The sequence below is a fragment of the Amblyraja radiata genome, chromosome 14 (genome assembly GCF_010909765.2).
Source record: "Amblyraja radiata isolate CabotCenter1 chromosome 14, sAmbRad1.1.pri, whole genome shotgun sequence".
Taxonomy (NCBI): Eukaryota; Metazoa; Chordata; class Chondrichthyes; order Rajiformes; family Rajidae; genus Amblyraja; species Amblyraja radiata.
The window spans coordinates 51,408,130-51,432,755 of NC_045969.1; the positions used below are offsets into that span (position 1 = coordinate 51,408,130).

The 24,626-nt window shown below is 43.6% G+C and overlaps 1 protein-coding gene across 3 annotated transcripts in view; it reads left to right on the top strand.

The window, feature by feature from the left end:
• The window catches only part of ofd1 (OFD1 centriole and centriolar satellite protein), a 92,023-nt gene that overhangs the window by 51,644 nt on the left and 15,753 nt on the right, over positions 1–24,626 (top strand). For 2 of the 3 annotated variants that reach the window (XM_033033345.1, XM_033033346.1), the window contains exons 16-18: positions 8,962–9,579; positions 21,619–21,763; positions 23,724–23,821. In XM_033033345.1, the coding sequence (XP_032889236.1) occupies positions 8,962–9,579; positions 21,619–21,763; positions 23,724–23,821 (861 nt within the window). The remainder of the gene's footprint in view (positions 1–8,961; positions 9,580–21,618; positions 21,764–23,723; positions 23,822–24,626) is intronic. The other variant, XM_033033347.1, reaches the window with a different exon arrangement.

Below are 24,626 nucleotides of genomic sequence, written 5' to 3' on the forward strand. Positions count from 1 at the left end.
GATGAGAGGAAGGAATTTTAAAGGGGATTTGAACAGACAAATTGAAATCAGAAACTCGCTGCTAGAGGATATGGTGAGGCAGGTGCAAATATTATGCTTAAGAGATATTTAAACAGGCACTTAAATAAGCAAGATGTAGAAGGACACAGACCTAATATGAACAGGGATTTATGCAGGTGGGCAAAAAAGGTTTGACATTGTGGGCCTAAGGGCCCGTTTCTGTGCAGTAGAACTATGATAATATGTCAAATAAATGAATTTAGACCTCCGACTAACGTTGCTATTGCTGGGGGAGGAAATATACCAGAGCTCGACAGTCGTACCGAGATCAAGTGCAAGCAGAGGAAATTAATTTAACTTGGCATCGTGTTGGGCATGGATTTTGGAAGCTGAAGGGCTTGTTCCTGTGCTGTACTGTCCTATGATGGCTGGCCAGTAGGTGGAGCAGTACACCAGCGCCATTACTGTTTGCCATCTAGCTGCAGCAGGGTGAAAACTCCCAACCATTGTGGAGCCCATACCATTAGATCCAGCTCTGTGTCTGTCATTGACAGAATGATGGCTGTCGGTGCACCGATCTTCCCACATGATGAAAGGCTTATAGAGTGGATGTGGAGAGGATGTTTCCACTATTGGGAGAGTCTAGGACCAGAGGTCATAGCCTCAGAATTAAAGGACGTTCCTATAGGATGGAGATGAGGAATTTCTTTAGTTGGAGGGTGGTGAATCTGTGGATTTCATTGCCACAGAAGGCTGAGGCGGCCAAGTCAATGGATATTTTTATGGCAGAGATAGGTGGATTCTTATTTAGTACAGATTTTGGGGTTAGAGGGAGAAGGCAGATGAATGGGGTTAGGAGGGAGAGACCGATCAGCCATGAATGAATGACGGAGTAGATTTGATGGCCTAATTCTGCTTCTATCACTTATTACCTTGTGGCATTTAGAAAAGACACACACAGACATTCCCCTGTAAGGACATATCACCTGCACATCCTTTAAAAGTTTGTAGTTCCAGGATCAGCCATTTCAAGCTCCACAGAAAGGTCCCTCCAGGAGAATAATCATAATGGACTTCGAGTGATCGCTGATGAGACGATATCATTGAATAATAGAATATTTTTTGTGCGATAATCGAGGGTTTTCAGATTAAAATAATGGCAATATACTGCACAGGACGAGGGAGTGTGCATTTGTGAGCACAAGCTGGTGTCATGTCTAGCACATAGAAAATATGGTTGCAGTTGTTGGTTGCCAATCAGCTCTAAGAGATCGCTTTAAGAGTTCTTCATGTGCCATATCTAGGTAATAGAGCTGCCTTTGCATGGAGGTTTGCTAGTGCTTCTGTGGAGGCTTTAAACTAGAGAGGGGTGGGAACCAGAGTAGAAGGTCATTAGTTGGAAGGAATGACGGCACGATGAAGGTTATGTTCAGGAAGACTCAAAGGAAGGACAGGCAGGGAGAGGTGGAGGAATATGGTGATGCTGATAGAATAGAATGCTATTTATTGTCATTCAAACCTAGGTTTGAACGAAATATAATTTCTACAGTTTTTTTACATTACAAAACAATCCAAGACCCACACTTAACAAAGTTTACATAAACATCCATCACAGTGAGTCTCCAACATCTCCTCACTGTGATGGAAGGTAAAGTCTTTATCTCTTCCCGTTGTTCCTTCTCCCGCGGTTCAGCAGTCCAACTGCAATGTCGAGGCGAACTGGGGCTCCGATGTTAAAGCCCCCGGCGGGCGATGGTAAGTCCTGAGGCCGTTTAAGCCACGCCGGGCGATGTTAGGCCCCGGCTCCATGTCCTTTAAACCCGCGGTTCCAGCGGGAGAAGTCGCCGTTGCGGAGCTCGGAAAAGCGGTCTCCCACCAGGGACCTGCGAGCTCCCGATGTTCCTGTTCACCGGGTCTGCGGCCGGTGCCTCCGAACTCCAAAAGTCGGGTCGCAGCTGCGCGCCACCACAGCTCTTCCCGCTCCGAAGTTGGCCAGCTCCGCGATCTCAGTTCCGCAGGCTCTGCAACTGGAGCCCTCAGGTTAGTCCCGGCTGGAGGTCGCCGCCGGCTCCACGATGTTAGGCCCAACGACATCCAAGACCCGACAGGGAATAGTCGGGTCCCCGCACAGGGAAGAGATTTAAAACGGTTTCCCCCACAGCACCCCCCACATATACACAGCTAAAAAAAATAATAAAAACTAACTCAAGACATACAAGACAAGACAAGACAAAAATAAAAAATGATGGGCTGAAGTGTATTTACTTCAAGTATTGTGGATAAAGTAGATGCACTTAGAGCCTGGATCAGTGCTTGGGACTTTAATGTCATGCTCTTTGAGGAAATGTGGTTGTGAGAGGGACATTTCTGGCAACTCAATGTGGCACTCGGAGAGGACACGCTGTAGAGTTTGTTCACTGAGGTGATATGGGTGGAGCTTAGAAATAAGAAAGGTGCAAGCACTCTGATGGGATTGTATAATAGGCCTCCTCATAGCAAGTGGGAGATAGTGGAACAGATATGTAGACAGATTTCCAAAGGCGCCAAAGCAACAATAGAGTTGTCATAGTGGGTGGCTTTAACTTCCCCAATACTGGCTGGGAATTACTTAGTGCCAAAGACTGAGACGGGGCTGAATTTGTTTGGCGTATCCTGGAGCCTTTCTTGAAACAATATGTGGATAATCCAAGGGAACATACTGGACCTTGGCAAATGAGCCTGGCCAGCGCGGTGACTGGTGTTTCAGTGGAAGATTATTTGGGGATCGTGATCTAACCTTAAGCGTGGATCTTAAACTGGGATCTAACCTTAACCATGGGATCTTTAACCTTAAAGCTGAATGAATAGAAAATTGGCTTCATGGAAGGAAATAGATGTTGATGGTGGAAGGCTGTTTTTCTGACTTGTTATGTGCCTCAGGGTTTGGTGCCGGGCCATTACTGTTTGCCATCTATATCAATGACTTGGATGAGGCTGTACAAGGCATGATTAGCAAGTTTGCAGATGCAGCTGTAAAGGACTTTGGTCACATTTCATGTATTCTATGCAGTCTGGTCGCCCCAATACAGGAAAGATATGGAGACTTTGCAGAGGAGGATTATCAGAATGCTGCTTGGATTAGAGGGTTTTGGCTACAGGGAGAAGTGGGATAGATTTGGATTGTTTTCTCTGGAATGTCAGACGTTGAGGTGAGACTCAAGTATATAAAATTATGAGAAGCATAGATAAAATAGACAGTTTTTTCATGGTGGCAGGTCCAACACTAGAGGGCACAGCTATAAGGTGAGAGGGGAAAGTATAATGGAGATGTACGGGGCAAACATTTTTACACAGTGGGGATGAGGGCCTGGAACGCATTGCCAGAGGTGGTGGTGGAAGCCGATGCGAAAGTGGCGTTTAGGAAGCTTTCAGATAAGCACATGGATGTGCAGGGGAGAGTGAGATATGGATCATTTGCAGGCAGATGAGATCAGTTCAGCTAGGCATCATGTTCGGCACAGACATTGGGCGGAGAGGCCCGTTTACTGTGCTGCACTGTTTCATGTTCTATATAAGAGAACTTTGGATGACCAAAGAGAAGGGTCTCGACCCGAAATGTCACCCACTCCTTCTCTCCAGAGATGCTGCCTGTCCCGCTGAGTTACTCCAACGTTTTAATTGTGCCCACATACTGCAAGGTATGGACAATATTCTGGCTAGGACTTGGGTTGCTTTCATTCCACAATAATGTGAGATGATGATAGTTTTCAATGAGAAAGAGTCCAGCCACCTGACTCATCTCTATTTGTTTCAAAGAATTTCCACCATCCACCAGGTGAATGGTAGAAATTTGGTGCAGTCACCATTTTGATGGGCACTGAGTTACTGGCTGATTTCATTGCCACAGATGGCTGAGGCGGCCAAGTCAATGGATATTTTTATGGCAGAGATAGGTGGATTCTTATTTAGTACAGATTTTGGGGTTAGGGGGAGAAGGCAGATGAATGGGGTTAGGAGGGAGAGACCGATCAGCCATGAATGAATGACGGAGTAGATTTGATGGCCTAATTCTGCTCCTATCACTTATTACCTTGTGGCATTTGGAAAAGACACACACAGACATTCCCCCGTAAGGACATATCACCTGCACATCCTTTAAAAGTTTGTAGTTCCAGGATCAGCCATTTCAAGCACCACAGAAAGGTTCCCTCCAGGAGAATAATCATAATGGACTTCGAGTGATCGCTGATGAGACGATATCATTGAATAATAGAATATTTTTTGTGCGATAATCGAGGGTTTTCAGATTTAAAAAATGGTAATATACTGCACAGGACGAGGGAGTGTGCATTTGTGAGCACAAGCTGGTGTCATGTCTAGCACATAGAAAATATTGCCAATCAGCTCTAAGAGATCGCTTTAAGAGTTCTTCATGTGCCATATCTAGGTAATAGAGCTGCCTTTGCATGGAGGTTTGCTAGTGCTTCTGTGGAGGCTTTAAACTAGAGAGGGGTGGGAACCAGAGTAGAATGTCATTAGTTGGAAGGAATGACGGCACGATGAAGGTTATGTTCAGGAAGACTCAAAGGAAGGACAGGCAGGGAGAGGTGGAGGAATATGCTGATGCTGATAGAATAGAATGCTATTTATTGTCATTCAAACCTAGGTTTGAACGAAATATAATTTCTACAGTTTTTTTACATTACAAAACAATCCAAGACCCACACTTAACACAGTTTACATAAACATCCATCACAGTGAGTCTCCAACATCTCCTCACTGTGATGGAAGGTAAAGTCTTTATCTCTTCCCTTTGTTCCTTCTCCCGCGGTTCAGCAGTCCAACTGCAATGTCGAGGCGAACTGGGGCTCCGATGTTAAAGCCCCCGGCGGGCGATGGTAAGTCCTGAGGCCGTTTAAGCCACGCCGGGCGATGTTAGGCCCCGGCTCCATGTCCTTTAAACCCGCGGTTCCAGCGGGAGAAGTCGCCGTTGCGGAGCTCGGAAAAGCGGTCTCCCACCAGGGACCTGCGAGCTCCCGATGTTCCTGTTCACCGGGTCTGCGGCCAGTGCCTCCGAACTCCAAAAGTCGGGTCGCAGCCGCGCGCCACCACAGCTCATCCCGCTCCAAAGTTGGCCAGCTCCGCGATCTCAGCTCCGCAGGCTCTGCAACTGGAGCCCTCAGGTTAGTCCCGGCTGGAGGTCGCCGCCGGCTCCACGATGTTAGGCCCAACGACATCCGAGACCCGACAGGGAATAGTCGGGTCCCCGCACAGGGAAGAGATTTGAAACGGTTTCCCCCGCAGCACCCCCCACATATACACAGCTAAAAAAAATAATAAAAACTAACTCAAGACATACAAGACAAGACAAGACAAAAATAAAAAATGATGGGCTGAAGTGTATTTACTTCAAGTATTGTGGATAAAGTAGATGCACTTAGAGCCTGGATCAGTGCTTGGGACTTTAATGTCATGCTCTTTGAGGAAATGTGGTTGTGAGAGGGACATTTCTGGCAACTCAATGTGGCACTCGGAGAGGACACGCTGTAGAGTTTGTTCACTGAGGTGATATGGGTGGAGCTTAGAAATAAGAAAGGTGCAAGCACTCTGATGGGATTGTATAATAGGCCTCCTCATAGCAAGTGGGAGATAGTGGAACAGATATGCAGACAGATTTCCAAAGGCGCCAAAGCAACAGAGTTGTCATAGTGGGTGGCTTTAACTTCCCCAATACTGGCTGGGTATTACTCAGTGCCAAAGACTGAGACGGGGCTGAATTTGTTTGGCGTATCCTGGAGCCTTTCTTGAAACAATATGTGGATAATCCAAGGGAACATACTGGACCTTGGCAAATGAGCCTGGCCAGCGCGGTGACTGGTGTTTCAGTGGAAGAGTATTTGGGGATCGTGATCTAACCTTAAGCGTGGATCTTAAACTGGGATCTAACCTTAACCATGGGATCTTTAACCTTAAAGCTGAATGAATAGAAAATTGGCTTCATGGAAGGAAATAGATGTTGATGGTGGAAGGCTGTTTTTCTGACTTGTTATGTGCCTCAGGGTTTGGTGCCGGGCCATTACTGTTTGCCATCTATATCAATGACTTGGATGAGGCTGTACAAGGCATGATTAGCAAGTTTGCAGATGCAGCTGTAAAGGACTTTGGTCACATTTCATGTATTCTATGCAGTCTGGTCGCCCCAATACAGGAAAGATATGGAGACTTTGCAGAGGAGGATTATCAGAATGCTGCTTGGATTAGAGGGTTTTGGCTACAGGGAGAAGTGGGATAGATTTGGATTGTTTTCTCTGGAATGTCAGACGTTGAGGTGAGACTCAAGTATATAAAATTATGAGAAGCATAGATAAAATAGACAGTTTTTTCATGGTGGCAGGTCCAACACTAGAGGGCACAGCTATAAGGTGAGAGGGGAAAGTATAATGGAGATGTACGGGGCAAACATTTTTACACAGTGGGGATGAGGGCCTGGAACGCATTGCCAGAGGTGGTGGTGGAAGCCGATGCGAAAGTGGCGTTTAGGAAACTTTCAGATAAGCACATGGATGTGCAGGGGAGAGTGAGATATGGATCATTTGCAGGCAGATGAGATCAGTTCAGCTAGGCATCATGTTCGGCACAGACATTGGGCGGAAAGGCCCGTTTACTGTGCTGCACTGTTTCATGTTCTATATAAGAGAACTTTGGATGACCAAAGAGAAGGGTCTCGACCCGAAATGTCACCCACTCCTTCTCTCCAGAGATGCTGCCTGTCCCGCTGAGTTACTCCAACGTTTTAATTGTGCCCACATACTGCAAGGTATGGACAATATTCTGGCTAGGACTTGGGTTGCTTTCATTCCACAATAATGTGAGATGATGATAGTTTTCAATGAGAAAGAGTCCAGCCACCTGACTCATCTCTATTTGTTTCAAAGAATTTCCACCATCCACCAGGTGAATGGTAAAAATTTGGTGCAGTCACCATTTTGATGGGCACCATCCAGCCAATTACGCTTAATGATGGGGTTTGAGACAAAATTCATTCACGTGTGGCACAAAAATGTGACACAGTGTGAAGACTGCTTAGCATATTAAATTCTGAGAGCCTTTTTCCTGAGGCTAAAGACATGGAACCAATTTGCCAAATAATCTGTCAGCCACCGTGGTGTGCACTGTTCCTGCAAGGTATCTGTTAGTAACTTTCCAAAGGTTCTTCAATACAACCTTCTGCAGGTGCTCAAGAACAATCCACCTGCAAAGTTCTCCTCTGAGCTACCCTAGTAGTTGAATTGCGAATATGCGTGTTGGCAAAGCGCAGTGAAGTATAATCTGGTGCAATATTTAATGTAATAATTTTAGCTTTAACAGGCATGTTAGAATGTTACTTTTTTTTTCCACATGTTTTTGAACAAGATACTTAATTAAATAGTTACAAGGTCTCAGGATCAGTTCCTGTGGATTGGAGGGTAGCTAATGTTATCCCACTTTTTAAGAAAGGCGGGAGAGAGAAAACAGGGAATTATAGACCAGTTAGCCTGACATCAGTGGTGGAGAAGATGCTGGAATCAATTATAAAAGATGAGATAGCCGCACATTTGGATAGCAGTAACAGGATCGGTCTGAGTCAGCATGGATTTACGAAGGGGAAATCATGCTTGACTAATCTTCTGGAATTTTTTGAAGATGTAACTAGGAAAATGGACAAGAGAGAGCCAGTGGATGTAGTGTACCTGGACTTTCAGAAAGCATTTGATAAGGTCCCACCTAAGAGATTAGTGGGCAAAATTAGGGCACATGGTATTGGGAGTAGAGTGCTGACATGGATAGAGAAGTAGTTGGCAGACAGGAAACGAAAGAGTAGGGATTAACGGGTCCCTTTCAGAATGGCAGGCTGTGACTAGTGGGGTACCGCAAGGCTCGTTGCTGGGACCGCAGCTATTTACAATATACATCAATGATTTGGATGAAGGGATTCAAAGTAACATTGGCAAGTTTGCAGATGACACAAAGCTGGGTGGTCAAAAATGAGAATGCAGGCTGACTTGGACAGGTTGGGGGAGTGGGCAGATGCATGGCAGATGAAGTTTAATGCGGATAAATGTGAGGTTATCCACCTTGGTAGCAAAAACAGGAAGGCAGATTACTATCTAAATGGCGTCAATTTGGGAAAAGTGGAATGTACTTCCCCTTTTCCCAACTTGACGCCATTTAGATAGTAATCTGGGGATCTGGGGGTCCTTGTACATCAGTCTATGAAAGTAAGCATGCAGGTACAGCAGGCAGTGAATAAAGCAAATGGCATGTTGGCCTTTATAACAAGAGGAATCGAATATAGGAGCAAAGAGGTCCTTCTGCAGTTGTACAGAGCCCTAGTGAGACCCCACCTGGATTATTGTGTGCAGTTTTGGTCCCCTAATTTGATGAAGGACATTCTTGCTATTGAGGGAGTGCAGCGTAGGTTTACAAGGTTAATTCCCGGGATGGCGAGACTGTCATATGCTGAGAGAATGGAGCAGCTGGGCTTGTACACTCTGGAGTTTAGAAGGATGAGAGGAGATCTCATTGAAACATATAAGATTGTTAAGGGCTTGGACACGCTAGAGGCAGGAAACATGTTCCCGATGTTGGGGGAGTCCAGAACCAGGGGCCACAGTTTAAGAATAAGGAGTAAGCCATTTAGAACGGAGACGAGGAAACACTTTTTCTCACAGAGAGTGGAGAGTCTGTGGAATTCTCTGCCTCAGAGGGTGGTGTAGGCAGGTTATCTGGATGCTTTCAAGAGAGAGCTAGATAGGACTTAAAAATAGTGGAGTCAGGGGATATGGGGAGAAGGCAGGAACGGGGTACTGATTGGGGATGATCAGCCATGATCACATTGAATGGCAGTGCTGGCTGGAAGGGCCAAATGGCCTACTCCTGCACCTATTGTCTATTGTTGTACTTTTGCCCTTCTAATTTTGCATTTTGTTTTTGTTTGTGCAGCTTTGGAGAATGAAGTGTTCCGTAATCCCAAGCCCTCACTGCTTGATCGGTCTACCATTGACCTCTCTGCAGACCTTGTACCTGCTGATACTTACATAGATACTGGTATACCCAGGAGCAGGGTAGTGTTTGAAGAACGCCTCTTTTATCCAGGTGCTGGCACATGTGCAAATTACTCTAAATACATTGGAACGCCAAATTCTTCATCAGATTCAGACCAAGATTTTGTTGCCGGAGCCAAGGCTCGAATAAGAGAGCTGGAAAAGGAGTCGGAGAATCTCGAGGAAGCCTATAGAAACTACCAAAATAGGGTTATTCAAACTGCTATTCAGAAGAGTTCGGAGAGTCAATATTTTTCTCAATTGCCAGTTAACAGTATTCTCAGTAAAATGTCATCTACACACCAGCATAGAGTGTCATTCGCAGACTCTTTTCTTTCTTCCAATCAGTTAGAGCTCTCAACAAGGCAGCAAATATCTGAAGGAAGTCATCGACCAGTAAATAAATTTGAAGATTACCAGACTCCCCCTGTATGTCTGTTCACATCCCCAAAATATAGCTCTTCAACCCCAGTCAAACAGAAGCTTGAATACAGAGCACGCGTGGAGACCTCAGAAGGTACGATTCATCAGAAGTGTAAGACACATTATTTCATCTCTATTGAGTGACATATAATAGCAGTCAATGATACCAGGAAATTTTAATGTTATTTACAATGGAATTTCAGTTAAGAAAGACCCAAAACGTCCCTCTCCATATTCTCCAGAGATGCTGCCTGACCTTCTCAGTTATCCAGCACTTTTTTGTAAACCAGCATTTGTAGTTCCTTGGTAGATAAAAATGCCGGAGAAACTCAGCGGGTGAGGCAGCATCTATGGAGCGAAGGAATAGGTGACGCTTCAAGTCGAGACCCTTCTTCAGGCTGTTGTGGGGGCGGGAAGAAGAAAGGAAGAGGAGGAGACAGTGGGCTGAGGGAGAGCTGGGAAGGGGAGGGGAAGGAGGGAGAAAGCAAGGACAACCTGAAATTGGAGAAGTCAATGTTCATACCGCTGGGGTGTAAGCTACCCAAGCGAAATATGAGGTGCTGCTCCTCCAATTTACGGTGGGACTCACTCTGGCCATGGAGGAGGCCCAGGACGGAAAGGTCGGATTCGGAATGGGAGGGGGAGTTGAAGTGCCGAGGCACCGGGAGATCAGGTCGGTTATTGTGAACTGAGCAAAGGTGTTGGGCGATGCTATTGCTAAGGCTACGCTTGGTCTCACTGATGTAGAGCAGCTGAAATCTTGAGCAGCAGATGCAATAGATGAGGTTGGAGGAGGTGCAGGTGAACCTCTGCCGCACCTGGAAAGACTGCTTAGGTCCTTGGATGGAGTCAAGGGGGGAGGTAAAGCGACAAGTGTTGCATTTCCTGCGGTTGCAAGGGAAAGTATCAGTGGTTTGGGTGGGAAGGGACGAATTTTGACCAGGGAGTTACGGAGGGAGCCGTCTCTGCGGAAAGCCGAAAGGGGAGGAGATGGGAAGATGTGGCCAGTGGTGGGATCCTGTTGGAGGTGCCGAAAATGTCGGAGGATTATTTGTTGTATGTGGTGGCTGGTAGGGTGGAAGGTGAGGATAAGGGGGACTCTGCCCTTGTTACTAGTGGGGGGATGGGGAGTGTGAGCAGAGTTACGGGGTTTAGAAGAGACCCTGGTGAGAGCCTCATCTATAGTCAAAGAGGGAAACCCCCATTCCCTAAAGAATGAGGACATCGCCGATCTCAGCCCTGGTGCCCCCAAGAATTTCAGTTCATTTTAAGCAGCAGCTTCACGTATCGGGATGCAACTGTAAATCCTGCAAAGAGATCATATTGAGAATCTAATTAACCTAATCATCCTACTTGATAAATTATCAATGCTGAAACAAGGAACAGATGATGCAAGTTTACAAAAAAATGCATTAAGTCAGCGGGTCAGGCAGCATATCTGGAGAACATTGATAGGTGATGATTCGATCGGCACCAGACTGATTGTAGCGGGGTGGAAATAAATCTGAAAGAGAAGATCTATGCAGATGTGGAAAAAGTAGACTGTTTTATTAGTAATAGCCTAAGAGAAATAACTACCTACTCACCCATATTAAGTAGTCTATCCAGTCTTTTCTCCATGTAGAAAATCCAGATCCAGAAATGATCTGTGTAGGAAGGAACTGCAGATGCTAGTTTGCACCAAAGATAGACGCAACATGCTAGAGTGACTCAGTGGGCCAGGGAGCATCTCTTGATAAAAGGAATAGGTGATGTTTCGGATCGAGACCCTTCTTCAGACTGAGTCAGGAGAGAGGGAAGCAAGAGGAATGAGAAGGTACAGAGAACAAAATAATGAAAGGTATGAAAAGAACAAATTGAGGCCGGCAAGGAGGATCAAGTGAAGGTGGAGCCAATAATGGTCCATAGTTGGCTGTGGAAGAGGTGATAACGAGGGGGTCCGGACAGTAAAACTGAGCCCTCCACAGCTCCAGCCTTATCGTTTCCCAGCCCCCCCAGTGCTTGGTTTTACCTCCTCCCAAAATCCATAAACAGAACTGCCCTGGAAGACCCATTGCTTCTGCCTGTTCCTGCCCCACTGTAATTATTTCCATGTACCTCGACTCCATCCTATCCCCCTGGTCCAATCCTTCCCAACCTATGTCCAAGACACCTCAGAGGGCTCCGTTCCCTCATCTTTACTATGGACATTCAATCACTCTACACCTCCATTCTCCACTAGGAAAGCCCTAAAGTCCTCCGTTTCTTCCTTGACCGCAGAACCAGCCAATTACCTGCCAGGAACACTTTCCTCAGCCTAGCGAAGCTGGTCCTCGCGCTCAACAACTTCTTCGACTCCTCCCATATTCTCCAAATCAAAGGCGTAGTTATGGCCACTCGCGTGGGCCCCAGCTATGCCTGCCTCTTTGGGGGGTATGTCGAACAATCCTTATTCCAGGCATAAACTGGCCCTATCCCCGAACTGTTATCTCCACTACATTGCCGACTGCATCGGTGCTACCTCCTGCACCCACGCAGAACTCACTGACTTCAATAACTTCACCACCAACATCCTGCACTCAGATTCACTTGGACCATCTCCAACACCACCCTCCCCTTTCATGATCTTTAGTTTCTGTAAACCTGCTTAGTTTCACTGATCGTACCCACTTGTCATCACCTTTTCCACAGCCAACAATAGACCATTGCGGGCTCTACCTTTCCTTGATCATCCTTCACGCTTTGTGTTTTTCATACCTTTCATTCTTTTGTTCTCTGTACCTTTTCATTCCTCTAGTTTCCCTCTCCCCTGACTCTCAGTCTGAGGAAGGGTCTCGACCCAAAACGTCATCCATTCCTTTTCTCCAGAGATGCTACTTGACCTGCTGAGTTACTCCAGTATTTTGTGTATATCTCTCAAAATGCTCTTCTAATTTTTAAGAAGTGACTAGACTTAGTGGGACCCGCTGGGTCCCAGGTTCACACAGGAGGGCTGGTCCCCCAACGCAATATTCCACCTCTCCACCAATTCCAGTCAAGTCAATCCACTTCAAGTCACGTCAAGTCAATCCACTTCAAGTCAAGTCAATCCACTTCTAGTCAAGTCAATCCATTTCAAGTCAAGTCAAGTCAATCCATTTCAAGGGCAGGCCAAACAACCCATTGCATTGTCAGTTCACTTCCAATTGTGCATTGCAGTTTCAAGCACAGGCAGGGCAGGCCAAACAACTCATTGCATTGTCACTTCATTTCCAATTTTGCATTGCAGTTTCAATCACAAGCAGGGCAGGCCAAACAACTTATTGCATTGCACTTCATTTCCAATTTTGCATTGCAGTTTCAAGCACAGACAGGGCAGGCCAAACAACTCATTGCATTGTCATTAAGGCCTAACAAATCATTTATGGCAAGTACATTGCAGACACTGTTCAGTTGATTCATAGCTTAGAATCACAGTTATGGACTCTCCCTCACGATCTTCCAGAGTGACTGACATCCGGGGTTTTATAGTCCTGCCCCCCCCACCCCCCCGCAAGGGGCTTTACCTTCATCATGGCGAGAGGACCAATCAGCTGATCTCAAGATTTTTTGAACATTCATAACTTTTTTTTTTTCATCGATTGGAAAAATCCTCAGGGCTGCCTAGCGGAGGGGGACTGTGAGTAAAATGGCCAAAAATCATAGCAATATGGGGTAGTGTTCTTTCTAAAATCAATATACAGCGCAGACAGGAAGTGGTCAAGATGAGACTTTTAGTTATATAGATGTACAGGAAAATAACATTTTAAGAAAAATACTTATTCATGTTTCAAAATTAATTCCTGTATCATGCTGTTCCCTATCTTGGAATCTGATTGTAATTTGAATAGCTTTAATATGTATTTCAGGTTACATGCATACTAGATTGTTTAAAATATTTCTCATTCCATCAGAAGCTTACATTTTATGTTTGTTCTTTGTAAATTAACTTTCTCTGGTGCTTTTTCCACCTTCCTATAGAGTAACATTCAAAAGGACACAAAGTGCTGGAGTAATGCAGCAGGTCAGTCAGCATCTCTGGAGAACATGGATAGGTGAAGTTTCAGGTCAAGAACTGACTTCTTGCCCGACCTACTGATTTACTCCAACACTTTGTGTATGAACTTTTGTGTATGAGCCAGCATCTGCAATTCCTTGTTCCTTTCGAGTAACATTCTTCAGAGCAATCCATACTTTTACAGTCAGATTTAAGGGTCCTGCACAATGACTGTGGTGACTTGAAATGTATTTAGACCATGCAAGACAATTTAATCTTGTATTGGTTTATAACAATGATTTATATAAATAGGCAGGGAAAAAAAAACCTGAAGTAGTTATTCAATTTGAACAATAATTAAAAAGTGACAGCAAAATCTGAGCCATAAATTGTGGTTTCCTGTAGATCGTTATACCTGTAAGCCCAGATGTAATATTTTAACTGAAGAAGATATGCCAGTGGGATTTATTATGGACACAACTTTTTAACAGTGTCTAATTAAGAAATGGAGCAAATTTGGTACAGATAATATTGTCGTTAGGAAGAGGCTGTTTCTGAACCTGGATATTACAGTTTTCTCACTCTTCTTCCCGATGGCAGGAGTGAAATGAGAGCGATGACAGGGTGATGTGGGTCTTGATGTTGCTGGCTGCTGCCTTGAGGCAGCGATTCCTGTAAAACCCTTCGATAATGGGGAGGTCACGATGGACTGGGCAGTATTCACTACTTTTTGCAAATCTTGAAGGGTTTCGGCCCGAAACTTTGCCTATTTCCTTCGCTCCCATAGATGCTGCAGCACCCGCTGAGTTTCTCCAGCACTTTTGTCTACCTTCGATTTTCCAGCATCTGCAGTTCCTTCTTAAAAAAAAATAAAAAATGTTGCAAATCTTCTTTGTCTTTGGGCATTCGAGTTGCTGAAGCAGGTCATGATGCAACCAGTCAATATGCTCTCTCCCGTACATCTGTAGAAATCCAAGAGAGTATTCATGGTTTTACCTAATCTCCTCAATCTCCTAAGGAAGTACGACATTGAGGGACTTTCTTTATGATTGCATCAATGATCTTCGGATATATGCATGCTCAGGAATGTGAAGTTATTGACTCTCTCCACCAACGACTCCTCGATGAGGACAGATTTGTTGATCCTCAGCCTTCCTCTTCAAAGTCACCAATCAGTTCCTTTGGTTTAAATGACTTTGAGAGCAAGGTTGTTGTTCTGGCTATCAGTAATTTGTCCTACCATAGTGGTGTCATCAGTGAATTTAATGATGTAATTGGAACTGTGTACAGCGACACAGTCATAGGTATAGAGTAAGTGGAACAGGTGCCTGAGCACACAGCCGGTGGTAATCAAGGAGGATGTTTGTTGCCAATTTGTACTGACTGTGTTCTGTTGATCAGGAAGTCGAGGATCCAATTGCAAAGGAATACACAGAGACCCAGTTCCATGAGCTTGAATGATATGATTCTGAACTTCACCCATTCCTTTGGCATCGCAAGCTATTCACCTAACTCTTGTTTTAAGTTGCTTCCTGGTAAGGAGAGGATTTAATGTCCATCCTCAATTACCCTTACTGAACTGTCTTCATTCCAGTTTTCGTACCAGTTTTACGCACTTGTATAAGTGACAATAATGTAACAATCTAGCATGCAGGTACAGCAGGCAGTGAAGAAAACCCATGGCATGTTGGCCTTCATAACGTGAGGAGTTGATTATAGGAGCAAAGAGGTCCTTCTACAGTTGTACAGGGCAATGGTGAGACCACACTTGGAGTATTTTGTGCAGTTTTGGTCTCCTAATTTGAGGAAGGACATTCTTGCTATTGAGGGAGTGCAGCATTGGTTCGCGAGGTTAATTCCCGGGATGGCAGGACTATCATATGTTGAAAGAATGCAGTGACTGAGCTTGTATTCACTGGAATTTAGAAGGATGATAGGGGATCTTATAGAAACATATAAAATGATTAAGGGATAGGACAGGCTAGATGCAGGAAACATGTTCCTGATGTAGGGGGAGTCCAGAACCAGGGGGCACTGTTTAAGAATAAGGGATAGGCCATTTTGAACTGAGATGAGGAAAAACTTTTTCACCCAGAGAGTTGTGAATTTGTGGAATTCTCTTCCTCAGAAGGCAGTGGAGGCCGATTCACTGGATGCATTCAAAAGAGAGTTAGATAAAGCTCTTAGGGCTAGCAGAATCAAGGGATATGGGGAGAAGGAATGAATGGGGTACCGATTGTGGATGATCAGCCATGATCAGATTGAATGGCGGTGCTGGCTCGAAAGGGCCGAATGGCCTACTCCTGCACCTATTGTCTATTAATCTGTATCTAACTTATTGTGTGATTGCTGGTGTAATATCAATTAATTGGGGTATTTAGGGGTATTTAGACACCATGTAAGGATTTATATTTTCAGGTCAGAAAGTTAATGTGACTTGTAGGTGACTTGCATGTGTTGTTTGCTAACTTTGTCGCTTCTAGGTTGTAGACATTTAAAGTTTGGGCTTAAGCCTCAGAGAATTGCAGTGTTGCCCGTTCTTTGGGAGGTTTTAAAGCACATTGACCTCTACACTTGGTAATGCATGGTACATAACTAGCGTGCAAGGTAAAGCCTGGAAACAATAATCCAGTGAATCTAATATTTGTGGTCGGAAATTTACTGGAGATTATTCTGAGGGATAAGATATGCATGCATTTAGAGCTGAATAATGATTGTCAGCATGGTTTTGTGTGTGGGAGATTGTGTCTCACAAATCTGAGTTTTTTTCAAGATGTTACCAAAAAGATGGATGAGGGCAGAGGTGTATACGTTGTATATATGGATTTCAGTAAGGCAATGGACAAGGTTCCACCTGGTTGTGTGCACTGGAAGGTTATATCGCATGGGATCCAAAGGCCTAGCTGAATGGATAAAAAAACTGACTTCATGGATGAAGGAGAGGGTGATAGTTGTTTTTCGGACTGGAGGCCTGAGACACGCTTGGATTGTATTCCTTGGAGCGTAGGAGGATGAGAGGTGATCTTGTTGAGGTGTATAAAGTCATTGTATTGTATTGTATTGTATTGTATTGTATTGTATTTTAATGACCACACAGCCAGGCTGGTGGAATTTGTTATCAGTACAGCTCGGTACAGGTTCCAACATTTCATCAAACATTAAACATATAACATAGATATACATACAGACAGACACATTACATAATACATAAGGGCCATGCTTATTCTTATTCCTCACCGTACAGAGTTTAAAATGTTAATTGCAGTGGGAATGAAACTGTTTTTGAAGCGGTTTGTTTTGGAGGCAATTGTCCTGTAACGCCTCCCAGAGGGCAGTAGCTGAAAGGCATAGTGTGCAGGGTGAGTGGGGTCAGAGATGATCTTGCGGGCTCTGTGTAGTGTCCGTTTGTGGTAAAGTGATTCAAGGGATGGTAGGGGTAAGCCAATAATTTTGGATGCTCTATTGATGATGCGCTGTAATTTCTTCCGGGAGAGTGAGTCGAGACTGCCGAACCAGACTGTGATGGATGAAGTGAGGATGCTTTTGATGATGGCTGTATAGAAGCGGAGCATGAGATGAGACCTTACTCTGAACTTCCTGAGCTGTCGGAGATGGAAAAGTCTTTGCTGGGCTTTTCCATAGATGTGGTCTGCGTTTGTCCACCATTTGAGGTTGTTGCTGATGTGGGTTCCAAGGAGTTTGAATGTGTCAGTGATGAAGATGGATTCACCTTTAATGAGCACAGGAGTTTTGGGGGATGGCTGGCGTCTTGGGTCGATGATGAGTTCTTTTGTTTTTGATGAGTTGAGTAAGAGATCATGGTCTGTGCACCAGGTCACTGCTTGGTTGACCTGTGCACGGTATTCAGTTTCTTGGTTGTTGGTGATGAATCCTATGATGGTTGAGTTGTCCGCGTACTTGTACAGGTTGACGGAGCTGTGGTGGGATGTGAGCTGGTTTGTGTAAAGGGAGAATAGCCAGGGTGAGAGAACACAGCCTTGGGGTGTGCCTGTACTGAGGAACAGAGGGGAGGATGTATTATTGTTGATCCTCACCCTCTGTTGCCTGTTCCAGAGAAAGCTGCGAATCCAGTGACAGATGCATGGGTCAATGTTCATGTCCAGTAATTTATTGAACAGTTTGGCCGGGTTTATTGTATTGAATGCAGAGCTGAAATCCATGAACAGGATGCGGGCATATGTGTTTGCGGACTCCAGGTGGTTCAGAATGTGATGAGTTGCTAAGTTGACGGTGTCCTCAACTGACCTGTTGGCTCTGTATGCAAATTGGTATGGGTCCATGAGTGGGGTGGTGACAGTTTTCAGGTGATTGAGCATGATGCGCTCAAATGATTTCATGACTGCCGATGTCAAGGCAATGGGTCTGTAGTCATTGAGGCAGGAGATGGTCTTGGTCTTGGGAACCGGGATGATAATGGATTATTTGAAGCAATTGGGTACTGAGCTTTGACAGAGGGAGGTGTTGAAGATGTTGGTAAAAACCCCAGCCTGTTCCGCAGCGCAGTGGTGGAGAACGGAGGGGCTGATGTTATCTGGGCCGGGGGCTTTATTCCTCTTAAGTCCCCTGAAGGTGCTCCTCACCTCCTCCTCGTAGATGGTGAAAGGGGGGGGAGGGAGGGGGTCGGGGGGAGATGGTGGTGGAGCCGGTGCCTGCTCAAACCTCCCATAGAAAAAGTTAAGTGTATCAGGAAGCTGATTGTCGCTGTCAGGTGTGGGGGTGGGTTTCTTTTTGTAGTTCGTCATGTTTTGGAGTTTTTTCCAGATGAAACGTGTGTCACTAGTAGTGATTTGTTCTTCTAGTTTAGTGGCATAGTTGGATTTGGCTCTTCTTATAGCAGATCTCAGTTTGTATTTGGCAGCCATATATTGTTCTTTGTTTCCTGCCAGATGAGCTGAATTTTTCTCCTTTCTTAATTTTTTAATGTCCTTGTTAAACCACGGTTTATTATTATTGTAGTGTTTGACTTTTTTGAGTGGTATGCACAGGTCCACGCAGTAGTTGACGTATGACGTCACTGCAACGGTGACGTCGTGGAGGTCACCTGCAGCATGGAAAACATTCCAGTCTGTGCACGCGAAACAGCCCCGGAGTTTTTCGATGGCTTCAGAGGACCAGCACCGGACAAGTTTTGTTGGTGTCTTGGAGGATTTAACTTTTTGCCTGTATTGTGGAATTAGGAGCAGCATTGCGTGGTCGGACCTGCCCAGCGGAGCCCTCGGGAATGCACGGTAAGCCTCTTTGATGGTAGTGTAGCAGTGGTCCAGCGTGTTGGTCCCTCTGCAGGGGCAAGTTACCTGCTGATGGTAGCCGGGGAGCTCAGATGACAAATTGGTCTGGTTAAAGTCCCCAAGGACGATGACTGCTGTGTCCGGGTGTGAATTTTCCACTGAGGAGACGTAGTTGGCTAACTCGGCTATGGTAGTGTTAGCGTTAGCCTCAGGTGGAATGTAGACACAGATCATAATTACTGATGCGAACTCCCGTGGGAGGAATGATGGTCTGCATTTGACAGTGAGGTATTCCAGGTGCGGGGAGCATACATGGGTGAGTTCTGTAGAATTTGTACACCAGCGTTCATTGATCATTATGCAAACGCCACCGCCTTTTGCCTTGTGCGATAGTTTGGATGATCTATCGGCACGATGTAATGTGAAACCTGGAAGTGTTACCGCTTGGTCAGGTACTGATTGATCCAGCCAGGTCTCTGTCAGGCAGATGGCAGAGCAGTCACTGTAGTCTTTGTTAGTTTGTATCATAAGTTGGAGTTCATCCATTTTGTGCCGGAGGGATCTGACGTTTGACAGCAGAAGGGCTGGGAGCGGTGGCCGGTAAGGGCGTCTCCTGAACCTGGCAAAGGTGCCGGAGCAGTGGCCCTTTTTGGCCGGCAGCCATGATGTAGAGTGGCTTGAGATGTTTAAGTCCTGTAATTTCTCCTCCAGCAAGGATGTAGCTGGGCCCGAATCGCTGAGGTTTAAAAGCTCCGAACGGGAGTACTGGATTAAGCACGACACTTTGCTAACAAATAACGCAGACACTAAAACGGCAGACAGGAACACTGCTTGTACTGCGGCAAGCCTCACGGCCGCCATCTTGAAAGGAAATAGATAGGCTAGATGCTCAGCGTTTTTGCCCAGAGTAGGGGAATTTAGATCCCGAGGACAGGTGAGAGGGGAACGATTGAGGTAAATATGAGTACGGTAAATACGATTGAGGTAAATATGGAATGAGCTGCCGGAGGAGGTAATTGAGACAGAAACAGTAACAACATTTAAAAGGCATTTTGACAGATGCATGGATCGGAACGGCTTATAGGGAAATGGGCAATATACGGACAAATGGGGCTAGTGTGGATGGGGCACCTTGGTCGGCATAGGCAAGCTAGGCTGAAGAGTCTGTTTCTGAGCTGTATGACTCTAAGTGCTTCTTGCATTGAACAATAATTGGATCCTCATGAAATCTTCACCCCATCCTCACCAATCCCTACACAATTCAGCAAGTTTCCATACCCCTTCTCAAGCAGTTTTTGGTTTACCTTGAACTCCTGTTCATAGAATAGTACAGCACAGGAACAGGTCCTTTGGCTCACAATGTTTGTACCGAACTTAATGTCAAGTTAAACTAATCTCCGCTGCCTCTGCATGGTCTATATCCTTTCATTCCATGCATATCTATCTGCCTATCTAAATGCCATTATCTGCCTCATCACTCTCAATATATAAAAAATTGCCTTGCACAAACTTTGCCTCTCTCTCCTAAAGCTATGGCCAATGACATTTCATTTTTAGACATTTCCACTCTGGGAGAAAGATTCTGACTGTCTATCCTGTTGTTGGCTCTCATACTTTTATATGAGAGGCATAGACAGATGCAACAAAAATGTCACCGGATGCATTAACAACTATCTATTGTCCTCTCGGGCCCATGGCCTATTGAATACATCTGAATTTAGGCCACTTTATAGGAGCAGAATTAGGCCATTCAGCCCATCAAGTCTACTCTGCCATTTAAATCTTTCCCTTCTCACCTTAAACCTTTGCCCTCTAGTTTTAAACTCCACTATCCTGGGAAAAATGATTGTGACAATTCATCTTATCTCAGCCTCTCATGGTTTAATAAACATTGATAAGGTCTCCTTTCCCCAGAGAAAACAGGTCCAGCCCATTCAGTCTCTCCTAATGACTCAAGCACCCCAGTCCTGGCAATGTCCTTGTGAATCCTTTCTGCACATAAATTAAACCAGTTTTTAGGCTTATTTCACTATAGGTAACAATTTTGGGCTGGAAAGATTAATAGGAACCTGGGGGGCAAAATTGGAACCTGGGGGGGGTCAACTTTTTAAAGTTATTGTCTACCTCTAATGTTAGTTTATCTCTGAAAACTATGCGATCTAAACTATCTGCATGCAAGAATACAACAAATTAAAAATAATTCTTAATTGCAGTCTAAATAGGTGACATCGCACAGAAATGAAGCCAAACAGTGTCCGTACAGATTCACTGGATATCTTCATATGGGCTTGAGTTCAAAGCGGCAGGAGTTGAACTTCTGAACTATATTTCAAAGAAAAAACATCAGATGCTGGAAAATGTGAAACAAAAACAGGATATGCTGGAAGTGTTCAGTGGGTGGAGCAGGTTCTTTGGTGAGAGAAACAGAGTTGATGGTTTAGGTTGAAGATCTATATTGATCTGAAAACAAATTCTTTCTTTTTTGCTCAACATTTTTTGCATTTCCGTTTTTTTCCTGAATTGTACTAATATATTTGTAACCACTTTTTTTTTGTTCTATTGCAAAGCCACTACTTCTACTTGTCATAGTATTATTGCATCCTTTGTAATCTTGACTTTCTCCCAATAAAACATAATTAGAATAAAAATAAAATGAAAAATGCTTGTTTATAGATTGCCTTGCAAGTTATGACTAGATCTTTTTCCTTTTTGGGTGAGGTTTTATTTGGAATGAAGGAAAAGAAAATGAATTATTATTACCTAGACTATATATTTTAATCATTTTAATTTTAAAATGTAAGTATACTATATCCTGAAGTATTTAAGCATTTTAGAAATAGCTATTAACAACCAAATGTGTGCTTATAAATATATGTTTTGTTTTAAAAAGGTGAGGATGGATCATTTATGGTCTGTGTTCCCGGTGTATCAGAACATCAGTCATCAATTACAACCAGTCAAGTACAATCCTGTGATTTTCAAGTTGTCAATACAGCAAATTGTCCTTTATCCGCCATCTGTGCTGCGAATGAAAGGTAAAAATCCTATTCAACAGACATTCCTGTTTTAGTAAATTATTCTGTAATATCGACAAAAAAAACATCCCAATTGTGCTTAAAACTAAACCATGTAGTAAGTGGGAAAACTAAAGTATGAACCAGGGACAAGAGGTGGCTAGTGGGCCTCAGAAGTCTGCTCAGCTATTCATTATGATCAAGGTTTTTTTAATCAACCTCAATTCTACTTTTCTGTGCTCACCCCTTGACTCCCATTTTTCTTTTACCAAACCAAGTTAACTTTGTTTGATTGCCTTCTGACTTTCCTCCTTTCACTCTAAATGGCAATACAAGGGGAACAAATGGGATGCAGTGAATGACTAAGCATTACTAGTAGACTATATCTTTTGAAATTAACAAATAGAGCATAAACTATCCATCTGATTTTCGCAGTAAGAAAATGTTCCATATTTCTACCTCATTCTCATTACTTAATCTGATATTGGCAGTGCACTAACACAAAAAACAATTACATTTATTTGCTGTTTAAGGTAAGCCCAATTATTTTTCTGATTTTTGTACAGGTATAATTTAAACGTTCTACCTTTTCATTACTGCTTGAATCAAAGATTGTTGAACATTTTATACTCTAAATTGTTTTACAACATTCAAAATTAAATTATTTTGACATTTTATACTTCTAATTCTGCACAGCAGCATTTTCACCCAGGGATCCTGCTTCCAAGCTTCTGCTTATTACGTGGAACTGTAAGACGATGGGTTCTTCTTCTCCTGCATCTCCTTTTTCTGTCTCCCTATATCTAATTTGTAGATCAGCATTTGATTTTAACTGTATACTGACTGTAACTGGAGTGGCTAAGAGCAGAACAGTGATAGGAAATAAGATTATGTTTATTTCATGTCATCCATTTAATTTTCATTGCACACTTGAAGTAGTTTGACAACATTGCAATAGTTTTGCATTTAATACTTCAAATTTTACATAGCTGCATTTCAGTTGCTTGATATCAAAAGGGCAGTCTTTGCAGGAGTCTATGGTCCACAGCATGTCTGACAGTGTGGCCCTTTCCTGTTCATCGTTGTTCCATGGTGGATTATCCATCGCTGATGATTTTTCCAGCATGCCAAACACTAGTCATTTTTTAATCATCTGATTTTACATTTCAAAGGTAACTTCCATGGTTCCGTTCATTGGCTCAATTAATTAAAAAAAAAAATCCATCTAATATCCATCCTTAAAATATTTGGAGTGAGGGAGATTGATACCAAGTCTTACCTTATTACAGTAAAATATACTAATATTCACTCACATGTAAATTAACAGGGGAGAAGATTATTGTCTGCAACCTTCCCTCCATTGACGAACTGTACACTGCAAGGGCCAGGAAGCGAGCAGGCAAGATCATCTCTGACCCCTCTCACCTTGGCCACAAACTCTTTGAATCATTTCCCTCTGGAAGGCGACTCCGGATTGTCAAAGCTGCCACAGCCAGACATAAAAACAGTTTTTATCCACGAGTAGTTGCTCTACTCAACAGCCAAAAATCTGTAGCCTCCCTTTGATCTGGTATTTTGTTGGTTCACATGCTTGATCAATGGTGTTTTATCATTAATGTTTTATTATTATTATTATTATTATTATTAATGTTTAGTGTTTTCTGAGTCATTCGTAATTGTCACTGTATGTCATGTTGTTACTTGTGGGTGGAGCACCAAGGCAAATTCATTGTATGTGAATACTTGGTCAATAAATTTACTTACTTAATTACTTATCTCTTAATTGGGGATCCGCACTTAGTTTTATTTTTGACAGCAGTACAATCATTGCATCTTTACTAAATCAGGCAGACGATATTTGTTGGGATGAATATTTTAACAATTTTATAATGGAAAAGTGAAACTGAACTTTTTACTCTGGCAACTTTAATAGCAGTGAATATCTTCCGTGATTTTGTTTTTCTTTCTAATTAACTTGCAGGTCAGAAAATAATCAGATTGATAATCCTGTGTCTATGCCTTCAACATTTCCAAGGTTTAAAGAGCGACTTGATCAACCTGATGATCAGTGTGAAATCAGTAAGTTAAATATTTGATTTAGGAAAAACTGACTGGTCTGTAGAATTTTACAGATAAAAAGAAAACTCTGGTCCAAATCTATATCTAAAACCTGGATCACTGATCACACAAAAGAAGTGTAATGGGAATTCAGGTGAATTGCATGTATTAGACTAATCTAAGAAGGGGAAGGAAAGGAAAACTTGTGAATTCAAGAAACTTTTTTACCTTAAAAGGAACTGGATAATGCACGCTCTGGTTTGCCACTAGATTTGTAAAATTGTCAGAAAAGAGAGGAGAGTGTAGACAATAATCCACCAATTTGTTAAAAGTATTGTTAAAAGGGATTTTGTAGACCTGGAAATAATTATATTGGGATACGCAATGCCTACATGAGGGAATGAAAGACTGAATTGCAAGAGTAAATCTGGTCCAAGATATTCCACCGCTCAGCTTGATGTGGATCTACAATCTTAGTGATGTGATTTTTAACATGGAAGTTTAAAAGTGCATCAGATGCGGTACTACAAGAGGAAAATATTCCTGAAGCTGGAGCACATGAGCATTTCCTAAATGGGTCCCAGAGCGGCATGGTGGCGAAGCAGTCGAGTTGCTGCCTTACACTGGTTCGATCCTGACCTGTGCTTGTCTGTACGGAGTTTGTACATTCGCCCCGTGACGTGCGTGGGTTTTCTACGAGATCGTCAGTTTCCTCCCACACTCCAAAGACATACAGGTTTGTAGGCTAATTGGCTTGGTATAAATGTAAAATTGTCCATAGTGTGCCTAGTGTGTGTAGGGTGGTGTTTGTAGATCAATCACTATT